A 12500-nucleotide genomic window follows, 5' to 3' on the forward strand; every position below is an offset into this window, starting at 1 on the left:
GCGTGCGTGCATGTGTGTGTGTGTGTGTGTGTGTGTGTGTGTGTGTGTGTGTGTGTGTGTGTGTGTGTGTGTGTGTGTGTGTGTGTGTGTGTGTGTGAGGCACGGGGGCGGGTAGTTATCACGAGATAAGGTGAGCGTCACTCGTATACCACTATCTTACACAAACTTGAAACCAACTTATGCTTTCTTTTCTCTCTCTTTTAGTCGAGTTCCGTGCAGAGGGTGAGGTGGCGTGGGTGTACGGGTGAGGGTGAGGGGATAGGGTGAGGAGACATGGAGCAGAGGGAACAAGGTGAAAACAAAGGGGGAAGGGTGACAGAGAGCAGACAGCAAAATGAGGGGAGAGGGTGACAGCAAAGACAGCAGGTAAGGGGGTGGGATGAGGGAAATGAAAGCAGACAGAGCAGGGTGGTAGGGTATGGGTTAGGGGATAGGGCGAGAGAGCAGAGAGCAAAGAGAGCAGGAACAGGGGGAGGGGAAGGGGTAGGGAAACAGGTAAAGCCGAGAGGGAACAGGGCAGGGTGGAAGGCTAGGGACAGGGTGAGGGGATAGGGTGTGAGGACAGTGTAAACAGAGGAGGGCTGCAGCACACTCCCCCTTCCCTCGCTGCCACACACACGACTGACAACCCTATTCTCCTCGACGCGATGCCACCTCGCCCATAAACAGATTAGTCATCCCTGCTTTACCTTCATATTCCCTCGCCTCTCAGTAATTAAATGGCATAAATGACGTAAAGAATAACGCGGTGTATATGGGTGCAGAATCAATCGCTAAAGAAGAGGTGTTTGGCAACTTTTTTTTCCTCGTCGACCTTTGCACCTCATCCACCTCATCTTACTTTGACATTCTCCTGGACGTCACTTCATCACCATTATCATCATCATCCTGACATCTGTTATCTCCAGGATGGGGTGAGGTATTATCGACGTGTAGTGTGGAAAATAAATCGCTTAGGAGACGATGCAAAGACAATATACATTTTCGTCGACTAACACCGCTTTCCTTGCTATTCCTTTCAGTGTTAATAACTACTGATAACTCGACGCCTTAATTCCGTAATGGGGTGCTACAGACAAATCTCCTTCATGTCGTCCTCTCTTCTGCTATTTGGCTGCCCTTCCTCCCCACCCTCTTCTCTCATATGTCTCTCCACTCCAGTAAGTCTATTATTTCACCTTTTCTTCCTCTAGTTTTCCTCTGCTGATTCTGTTTCTCTGATACAGTTACAGAAATTCATCTCATATTTCACTTCCCACTTTCCTCTGTTAGCTAATATTCCTGAGCTGAGAGGGGCTTGGTATGTTTCTCCGCCCATAGGTACAAAAAATCATCTAACATTCCACTTCTTCTCACATTCCTCTGCTGGCTAATATTCCTAAGCTGAAGGGGGGCTTGGTACTGTACGTTTCTCTGCCCCTGGGTGATTCTCTCTGATATGATGCGTCAGGAAGGAAAGTGACGGACGTGCCCTAAGTGTGAAGTAGGCGCAGTGCAGTCAGTCCTACTTTTGTGACTGGCTGTACCGTATGCCTAGCTATCGTTTCCCCATCACTGTACACTTCCTCTTACTGGGAAAAGAAAAAAAAGTGCACAAACATTACAACCGTATTCTCAATGACATGCAAAGGAGAATGATTCATAAGGGAGAGATGGTGTTGTTATGACATGATAATATTTTAACTGTAAGCTGTAAAATGCACACACACACACACACACACACACACACACACACACACACACACACACACACACACACACACACACACACACACACACAATGAAATGCACAATAACGAGTGTCGCCATAACGTGATGTCCTTCGGTCTTCCGGTATTTACAACAAACAAAGCAACAAACACCGCCCCGCCCTACACTCCACAACATAATGGGATTAAGACACACACATGCACGGACACACATACCATGCACACACATACATACATATACACACCATGGACAAACATACATACATACACACCACGGACAATATACATACATACACACCACGCACATACATACCATTCACACACACACACACACACATACATACATGCACACCACGCACATACGTACAATACATACACACACACACCACGCACAAACATACATATTATATACCTACATACATATAATAATTAAGCACACACACACACACACACACACACACACACTTCTAGTCACGAAGAAGTGTTATGGACGGGATGTAGAGCCGTGGGTGTACTATCCTCTTCCGCAACTAAGATACGGGAAAGAAACTGCAATATCCGCTATCTATATATCTACCTATCTATCTACCAGTGATTCCTAAATAATATCTTTTATGGTCCCCTCTTGGCATTCCCAAAGGTTACATCATGAAGACCTCTGAAGCACACGTTCATTTGGTGAAAGAAGCACTTTTAATGTAGTAGTAATAGTAGTGGTGGTAGTAGTAGTAGTAGTAGCAGTAGAAGTAGTAGTAATAATAGCAGTAGTAGTAGTAGCAGTAGTAGCAGTAAAAGCAGCAACAGTAGTGGTAGTAGAAGGGGTAGTAGCAGTAGAAGCAGCAGCAGTAGTGGTAGTAGAAGGGGTAGTAGCAGTAGCAGTAGCAGCAGCAGTAACAGCAGTAGTTGTAGTAGCAGTAGTAAAAGTTGCAACTCCAGGCTCATCTCCACATGACCCCGGTGGACTGCAGGCTGAAGCTATCCGTCTGCCACAATCCTCGGTCTTCCTTTCAGCGGACATTATGGATTTCAGGGATGTTTGTGTAACCGGGCAGCTCCACCCCCCAGCCATATCAGCGCGACCACACGAAGGCGTCCCTCCACCACGTGATGAAGGGCCGAGATAAGTACTGATATGACAACAACCACACCCAAGGCCTTACCTGGAAAGCACAGGAGACTCACTACAGTCGACCGTTTTTGATCAGAGGGAACCGAGTCTCCTTGGTTACTGGTCAAAAATCGACCTTTCACTTCCACAGCTTGCGTATTAAGTTGTGGATGCATGAGATTTTTAAGAGCCCCTGATTTTGAGGTAGGGATGAGTCTCCTTGGTTACTAGTCAAAAAATTACCTTCCACTCCCAAAACTTGAATACTAAGCCGCGGTTGCATGAAATCTGACGAGCCATTGTTTTTGAAGGGATGAGTCTCCTTGGTTACTAGTCAAAGCCCAATCCAACTATATTAAGCTTTCAAACGGGCCGGAAGGAGTTAGAGAATTTACTCGTAGTTTATGCCGGTACCATGTTAAGGTGTAAATGTGCAAAATGAATCGCTAAGGAAGAGGTGTTACGAAGCCTCCCATGTCGCCATCACTGCCACAACTACCACCATCACTACCACAGCTACCACCATCACCACCAAAACAATCATCACTCCCACAACTACCAGCATCACTACCACAACTACCACCATCGTTACCACAACTACCACCATCACAACCACAACTGCCGCCATCACTACCACAACTTCCACCATCACTACCACAACTTCCACCATCACTACCACAACTGCCATCATCACTACCACAACCACCACCATTACTACCACAGAATAAATCGCTAGAGAAGTGGTATAACGAACTCTCCAAATATTGCAATTGAACACTCCCATTTACGAGATTTATATCGCTTAACATCGACTAAATTTACGATACTGACACGCAAGCGGTTAATGAGAGAAAACTTGGAGAATAAATCGCTAAGGAAAAGGTGTTACGGATTTAGAAAGCCAGGAGAGAGAGTTAATAAATACGGCTGTGAATATGAGTTACAGATTGTGCGTTGTTGAGGATGCGTCGTTTCCTCTCTCTCTCTCTCTCTCTCTGTCAATATGCAAACTAAATCGCCAAGGAACAAATGCTACGGTCTTCTGTGCCACATACAATACAGTACTTAGATGGTTAACCTCATCAGTACGGTTGTTACAAGATAGATAGATAGATAGATAGAGAGAGAGAGAGAGAGAGAGAGACAGAGACAGAGACAGACAGACAGACAGACAGACAGACAGAGATTTACAAGCTTGCACTGGGTTTTAAATAACACGTTTATCTGAATCAGCGCGTATGTTAATAGGCGAGCTGTACACTTGTGATAGGCCAGAGGGAGAGCGAGAAGGGGAGGGAGAGAAGAAGGAGAGGAGGAAGGAGAAGGGAAGGGAAGGGAGGGGAGGGGAGGGGAAAGGAGGGGGGATGGGTGAGGTAGGTGGAGGAGCAGGGATAGATAAGAAGAAAGGTAAGGGAGAGAGAGGGGGGAGGAAAGATAAGTGAGAGAGACAGGGGGAGGGTAAGGAAAAGGAAGAGAGAGGAGGAGGGAGGAAGAGGGAGAAGGGGAGTGGGGAGGGAGAGGAGGTACTGGAGGGTGAGAGAGGAGAGAGTGAGGGAGGACAGGAAGAAGTGGAGGGAGATGAAGTGGAGGCAGAGAAGGGAGAGACTAAGAGACGGGGGAATCGATTGGAGGGAGAGAAAAGGAGGAAAGAATATGAAGAAGAGGAAGGATTAGATTGAGGAAGGAAAGAAGGAAAGGCGAAGGGGAGGTAAAGAGGAAAGGAAAAGGGTGGAGGAGAGAAGGAGGAAGGAGGAGGAGAGGAAGGAGGGGTAGGAGAAGGAGGTATGTAAAGAGAAGAAGGAAGGTGAGGGGGCGGAATATTAGGGTAGGGAGGAAGGGAAGGGGCAGGGGAAGCGAGAGGGTGGGGGGAAGAAGGAGGGGAGGGTGGAGGAGAGAAATGAGTCACAGAGAGAGGGAAACGAACGATTAACAAGTTGATGACGAATATTACACATATATACATATATACAGATAGATAGACAGCTATACATAAATACATAATTACAGGCCATCTTCAGAAATATTCCTGGCTCCATGATTAATGTACAAAAATGATGATGATGACTTCTCTTGCACACACACACACACACACACACACACACACACACACACACACACACACACACACACCAATTACCCTCTCTCTCTCTCTCTCTCAGGTGTGCATCAGCAAGAACCCAGTATTACCGACCAACGTCAGCCACCGAAGCAAGTGCGTTTTGTTTTTATTTAGAGGGAGAAAATAAGCTTCAAAGCGATATATATATTTCCTTAATTATTTTTACTAACGATTTTCATCCCCCAAACCTCCTATGACTCACTCCCAGCTGAATAAAATCGTCTGGCGTTAGCTGGAACAGATAGATAGACGGACAGATAGACAGATGGATAGGCAGATTGAGAGAGTGGATAGACAGATATGGAGTAATAGTGTGTGTGTGTGTGTGTGTGTGTGTGTGTGTGTGTGATTGGCCGTGCGTGTGTATGCACAGAGGTGTGGAAATGGATGCACGTGGATGTGTTTATGTGTATGTGTGAATATGGATGTGTGTATGTGGATGTGCGAATATGAATATATGGATGCGTGAACAGATATATGTAGAGGTGTGGATGTGTGGATATGATGTGTGGATGTGTGGATAAGGGATGATGTATGGATTGGCTAAAACATCACTACAATCCCACATCGCTAGGGGATCACTCTTTTCTTACTAAATCCGAGTTCAGTCAAGATGTGGGTGGGTGTGGGTAGGGGTGTGTAGGGATGAGGTTAAGGTGTGTAGGGGTGTGTAGTGGTGAGGGTGGGGAAGTAGTGTAAGGGTGCGTACTGGCTGGGTAAGGTAAGGAAGTAGGTAAGGTAGGGATGTGGAGGTGAGGATGTGTAGAGGTGTGTGGAGGTGAGGGTGTGCAGGTACAGGTGTGTGGCGGTGTGACTGGGTGAAGGGGGGGTGTAAGCATGAGGGTGAGATGTGGGTGTAGGTGTGGGCACAGGTGTTCCTTAGCGCAGGTGCAAAGGTAAACATTTTCGCCCACCTTCCCCGCCCCCTCCTCCTCTCCTAACCACACGTCCTTCATATTCAACAGCCGTATTCCACTTGGTACTCGGGGCTTCGTTACACCTTTTCCATTGCTACTTATCTTCCGTATTCCACCGTGCTCCTTTTCCCTAGCGATTTAGTTTGCATATTGCACCTCAACATTCGTTATATGTTATTTATATCTCTAAAATTTCGATTTAATTTTCATCAGTTACATACAAGAGGATATTCAGGTGTCACGTGCGGAATAAATCGCTAACGAAGAGGTGTTATGAATTACGGGTTTGGGAGGACATCTAAGGGTGGTGGTGGTGGTGGTGGTGGTGGTAGTAGTAGTAGTAGTAGTAGTAGTAGTAGTAGTAGTAGTAGTAGTGGTGGTAGTAGTAGTAGTAGTCGTAGTAGTAGTAGTAGTAGAAGTAGTAGGCCTAATAGTAGTAGTAGTAGAAGTAGTAGGCCTAGTAGTAGTAGTAGTAGTAGTAGCAACTCTAGGCTCTATGAATTATACTTCTACGCCTGTATTCTCGTCGATTAAGAAGGCTCCGTAGCACCTCTCCCTTAGCGATTTATTTATGGGTTCAGCCGGTTAATATAATCTTGTACGCTGTTTATAAACAGTATGGTGATATCAGAATGATTTAAATATCAAAGAAGAGGACAGCAAGGTGTTATATGCAAAAATAAATCGCCTAGGAAGAGGTGTTAGGGAATCGACAAGCATATGGCTCCTTCAACCACAGATGAAAGGTAAGGATGATGGGAATATGATGGCAAATTCGGATATGCAGTAAATGGAAATCATCATCATCGCCATCATCATCAGAGGCAGAGTAAATGGACAGCATCATCATCACTGTCATTATTATCATCGTCATTGTCATTATCATCATCATCATCATCACCACCACCATCATGATCATCAGGCTAGTGAACGATTACCCGCCAATATATACGAAAATAAATAAATAAGTAAACAAACACTTAGCTACTGGCTCTACTCCAGATGGTGGTGATGGTGGAGAGGAACGCCTTCACGTGGTGGCACAGATATCGTCCGTCGGGGAAGTTACCGGGTTATACAAACGTCCCTCAACCCCCTCCCAATCCCCACGAAAAGGAGGATGGTGGGCTGCAGAAAAATGGTAACTTCAGCCTGCAGTCCATCGGGTTCACGTTGAGATGAATCAGGGATATCGTCTTAATATTTTCTTCTTCTTCCTCCTCCTCCTCTTCTTCTTGTGGCTCCAGACTCTTCCTCCTCTTCCTCCTCCTCTTCTTCTTGTGGTTCCAGACTCTTCTTCTTCTTATTCTTCTTCTTCCTCCTCCTCCTCTTCTTCTTGTGGTTCCAGACTCTTCTTCTTCTTCTTCTTCTTCTTCCTCCTCCTCCTCTTCTTCTTGTGGTTCCAAACTCTTCTGCTTCTTCTTCACCCTCCTCCTCCTCTTGTGGTTCCAGACTCACTTGATATTTGAACTTTGTACTTGCTGAACAAGGTTATGCTTCGATTTATCCAACTCTCCAATGCAAGAGTTAGCCGTTACTCCCAGTCCTTCACGTATGCAACAAGCAACTCTGGAGCCGTTACGCCCAGTCCTTCATGTATCCAACAAGCAACCTCTGGAACTGTCTCCCTCTGTCTGTATTTCCTACTCTCTATGACCTCCAGTCTCTCAAACGCAGTGAGTCCAGGCATCTCGGAATGGACAGATCTTGAATTTGACTCTGTTACCTCGTTTTTGTTTTCTCTTGGAGGGAAGAATCTTGCGGGCTCCTGGCCTTTGGTTCCTTCTTCCTTACATACAAAAAATAAAGAAAAAAAAAAAAAAACAGCAATATCTCAAACCCCTGAAAAGATGAACGGTCTCTGATTCTGTACTTTTCTTGTTTACGGCCTAGTCGAAGCATAAGATGTTCAACAAGTACTTTATACAATGTGAAGGTATTTTTACACGATAATTTACCTGCTTTAAGCGCAACTGGTACTAATATGACGAAAATGATCAATGTCAATATTTTAACCCTCCTTGTCCGAAACTTTAAAACGTGACGAATTAAAACGAGAGTCTGTTACCCAATCTCCATCCAGGGTAGTTCATATATAACCCTTTTCTTATACTCGAACAGGAAATTTCTCGTGTGTTGCGGGGACGGCTTGGCTTTATCAGTGTCTACCCTGCATTGTTTATTCTTTAAGCCAGCGCTACATCCACGCCCACACCAGCACACTAAGCCGTCCCTACAACACAGAATCCCTTGTGTTGCGGGTACGGCCTGGCGCTATCAATGTCTACCCTGCATCATTCACTCATTTCTTCAAGCCAGCGCCACACCCAAGCCCACACCAGCACACTGAGCGGTCACCGGAACACAAAAGATCCCTCCAAGTGAGTTTTTAGTGCAGCGTTATTTTAGGACGACCCTGTAAGAGCGAGTTTTATTGTTTTATTTTCTTGCACTTTATTTCGCTGCCTGGTTCAAATACGTCACATCTGCTCTCGCTCACTGACCACTCGAGTGTATTCGCTGATTTAAGAGGAGTGGCTTTGAAGGGGTGAAAGTGGACGCGCTCAAGGTGTGTGTGTGTGTGTGTGTGTGTGTGTGTGTGTGTGTGTGTGTGTGTGCGCACGCGCGCTTAAGTAGGAAAAACTCATGCCTTTTCAACTTTTAAAACTTTTTTCAGCATGACTGCACTTTGTTTAATATATTCTTATTATTTCCAGGCTCCGTAACACCTCTTCCTTGGCGATTTATTCCTGGATATGACTGGCTAATATCTCTTTATATGCTATCCATGCAGAGGTTGGCGATATTGAAAGGATTTATGCAGCACAGAAGAGGGCTGTAAGGTGTAATAAATAAATCGCATAGGAAAAGGTGTTAGGGAGCTTCCGAAACCGACGAGAATACGTAGCGATTTACCAGTGAAGTGTAGCTTACCGTAGTGCTGCAAACCGTTCAACAGATGCTACTTTTTTTCTCTTTCTCTAACCTGGCCTAAAATTGCCATCCCTCCACCTTGAATGCTGAGTTGTTAAAGTATATTGGCACTGGAATATGATGCTAGTCACGAAGAAGTGCCATGGAAATGATGCAGAGCTGTAGTATCGTCTTTCTCCATTGACTTAATGTGAAATACGCTGCAGAAGGACGAAAATCGAACCCTAGTTGGAGTAAAAGGAATCAACTTCATCGTATGAATGGATGGTAAGGTTCAACACAGCCTAAGTTGATTAAAATGATGTACAGAATCACAGGATCAATTGACGTCCTTCGTTGGCGACATTGTCCACATTCAAGTTTATCAGAATTGGCCGAAATTGGTTTAAACATTCAATTCGCGCCAAAAATGAGGATCAGAATTTTTGAGAATCCCCTTGTAGTAAATAGGTCAAAATAGGTTTTAAAAAAAGGCAAAATTGATGAAAACAGGTAATAAAGGTCAAAACAGGTAAGAAAAGGTCAAAAAAGGAAAAAGGTCAAATTGGGTCAAAACATGTAAATAAGGTCAAAATAGGGAGAAGAGGGTCAAAATAAGTAAAAAGTGTCAAAATAGGTCAAAGGGGGTCCAAATAAGTCAAAAAGGGGCAAAATAGGTCAAAAAGGGTCAAAACAGGTCGAAAAGGTCAATAAGTCAAACCAGGGGAAAAATGGGTCAAAGCAGGTGAAAAAGGTCAAAATAGGTCAAAATGTCAAAGGCCAAATAGGTCAAAAAGGTCAAAATAGGTGAAAATAGGTCAAAATTGGTCAAAAAGGTTAAAAATAAGTCAAAATGGGTCAAAATAAGTGAAAAAGGGTCAACATAAAACAAAAAGGGTGAAAAAGTTAAAAAATAAGGTAAAAAAATATCAAAAAAGGTCAAAACAGGTGAAACTAGGTCAAGGAAGGCTGCCTCTGACCCGTCCAGTTGCACAAGTCCGTCGTCGGCTTAGTAAAATCCCCTCAAGAGGCTGCAGGAGTATAATAATTTTCTTTTCCTTGAGGCGAGGCAAATCGTCCGGGAGTTGCAGTTTATATAGCATTTAAATGACGTCCCCCCAGGCCTAAGTGTGTGTGTGTGTGTGTGTGTGTGTGTGTGTGTGTGAGGTTGGGATGGGATGGGGTGGTGACGTGGGTGGGGATGGAGACTGAGAGGTGTGTGTGTGTGTGTGTGTGTGTGTGTGTGTGTGTGTGTGTGTGTGTGTGTGTGTGTGAGGTTGGGATGGGATGGGGTGGTGACGTGGGTGGGGATGGAGTGGTGTGTGTGTATGTGTGTGTGTGTGTGTGTGTGTGTGTGTGCAAGCTTAAGTAGGAGGAAACACAGCTGCCTTTACACCCAAAATAGGTGCGTTTAGCCACTCCTCCTTCACCCCATTCTTTCCCAGCTATTTGCACGAGTGTTGTTATTAGCACGGCGCTGCTGAGGTGAACCGGGGAAGTCTGAGAGTAAGCCTGGCGTGTGAGAGACTAACTAGGAGAGGTGTGGATAGATCTTTATACACCCTCCCACGACACCACGACACGGAACCGTCAAATGAGAGGCCCAGGTTCCCATTTTTACATTTAGGTGGGAAGAGACGAAGGTAGATGAGGCTTTTCTTAAATAACGCATGGTTAGACCCTCTCATCGGTGTTTATTCTATTTTTTACTGGTGTGTGTGTGTGTGTGTGTGTGTGTGTGTGTGTGAGAGAGAGAGAGAGAGAGAGAGAGAGAGAGAGAGAGAGAGAGAGAGAGAGAGAGAGAGAGAGACTAAAAAGACCTTGAAAAAAAAGAAACAGTTAAAAGCCAAGGATCTACTCAGCACAGCGTACAGGAGAGAAATGGATATCGGAAGGTCACGTTTTTGTTAGAGCAGATGGGGAAATGGAGTGAGAAAGAGTGGCAGCCCAGAGATGGAGTGAGAGGATGAGCCAGGCCCTAAAAAGATGGAGTGATGCGTTTATTGGTCTGTCTGTTTTTCTGTCTGTCTTTCTATCTATCTGCCAGTCTATCTTTCTATCTATCTATCTGTCAATCAGCCTACCTGTCTATCTAAATGTTTATCGATCTGTTTATCTACCGACTTACCTATGTATGTATCTATCTACCTGTCTGTCTGTCTGTCTGTCTGTCTGTCTATCTATCTACTGCATAAGACCACATTCTCCTTGGATGTTTGATGATGATGATGATGGTGATGATGATGACGGTGATGATGATGATGATGATGGAAACACTCAACCAGACGATCATACTCCCCTCCCCTCCTCTCTCCTCTCCTCCCCCCTCCTCTCCCCTCTTCCCTCCCTTGCACCCCTCTTAGCAATCATCCTTCCCTCCCCTCCCCTCCCCTCCCTCTCTTTCCCCATCTTCCTTTCCCTTGGGGAAGAAGGAGGAGGAGGAGGAGGAGGAGGAGGAGGAGGAAAGGAATCAGAATGAGACGAAGTTCAGCCATCATTATCACCATTAATATGTGTGAGTCAAGATTGATGATGATGATGGTGATGATGATGATAATAATAGTCGTAGTAGTAGTAGTAGTAATAGTAGTAACAGAAGTAGCAGTAGTAGTAATTGTGGTACTGCTACTACAACAAGCAGTTAGCGGAAGGGAGCCCATTGTGTACCACGTCCTATGCTACCAAAGCGACATGTGCCCTTCTTCACCTGCTTTGTATCCATTAGAAGTTTTCAAGGAGGGCTGACCCCCCAAAATTAAGGTGGGAAATTTTATATTGTGGAAGACATTATAAAGAAGCTTCGGTGAAATCCATGTGCTAGCCTTTCCCTTTTTCTGATCACTTCTTTTTTTCTTTTTTTTTGGAAGGAAGCTGACCCCCCCCAAAAAAAAAAATATATATATATATATATATATCACATTACGAATGAGAGACGATTACACATATACCCCTATTTCAAAGCCACATCAGCTCTCCCTTTACTATTTTTGAGATTTTTTTTTATTAATTCGGTAAGGAAGTTGGCCCCTTGAAATCGCCAACTAATATCGCCCGAAGGAAGGAAAAAAAAAATCAAAATAAGGGATACTCGCGGTGAAGAGGGTTACGAAAAGTCAAAAGGGCACAAGACACAAAGCCAACGTTTCGACCTTTGTGAATAATTTCCGCTCAGTGTGTGTTTGTGTAAGAGAGGAAATGATATCACTGCTTTGTACACACATTTGTCGCTCTCTCTCTCTCTCTCTCTCCCTCTCTCTCTCTCCGGCACACTGATAGTCTAGATGTAATGGTATGTTAGTATGTAAGTATGTATATGTATGTGGGTAGGTAGGTAGGTAGGTAGGTAGGCAGGTAAGTACCTAGGAAGGTAGGTAGGTAGGCAGGCATGTAGATAGTTGTATGAATGTATGTATATAGGTAAGTAGGTAGGTAGGTAAGTAGGAAGGTAGGTAAGTAGGTAGGAAGCTGGGTAAATATAACTCGTTCTAAAATGACGAAAAATCACCACTCCTTTCACTTCAGCTGATGGCCGAGTGTGGTCGGACTGGAGGGTGGATTTGACTAGTAATCAAGGAGACTCATTTCCAGTTCAAACCAAGCCAAATGGAATTGCATGCCATGAGTGCTTAGTATTCACGTTCTAGCTCTGGCCTAGTTCCGTTAGATGAAAACCAATTAGAGAGAGACAGACTGATAGATGGAAAGAAAAGAATGATAGATAGATAGATACTGAC

The 12500-nt window shown here is 44.6% G+C and overlaps 1 protein-coding gene across 1 annotated transcript in view; it reads right to left on the bottom strand.

Annotated features, from left to right (window-relative positions):
- LOC145407916 (alpha-(1,3)-fucosyltransferase C-like) overlaps positions 1 to 5892 on the bottom strand; it is a 26088-nt gene extending 20196 nt beyond the window's left edge. Inside the window, exon 1 of the mRNA XM_080278769.1 lies at positions 5851 to 5892. Coding sequence (XP_080134895.1) covers positions 5851 to 5892 — 42 coding nt within the window. The remainder of the gene's footprint in view (positions 1 to 5850) is intronic.
- Positions 5893 to 12500: the final 6608 nt, after the last annotated feature.

Source organism: Coenobita brevimanus, chromosome 8 (genome assembly GCF_032717465.1).
Source record: "Coenobita brevimanus isolate Jiangsu-jjx chromosome 8, ASM3271746v2, whole genome shotgun sequence".
Lineage (NCBI taxonomy): Eukaryota > Metazoa > Arthropoda > Malacostraca > Decapoda > Coenobitidae > Coenobita > Coenobita brevimanus.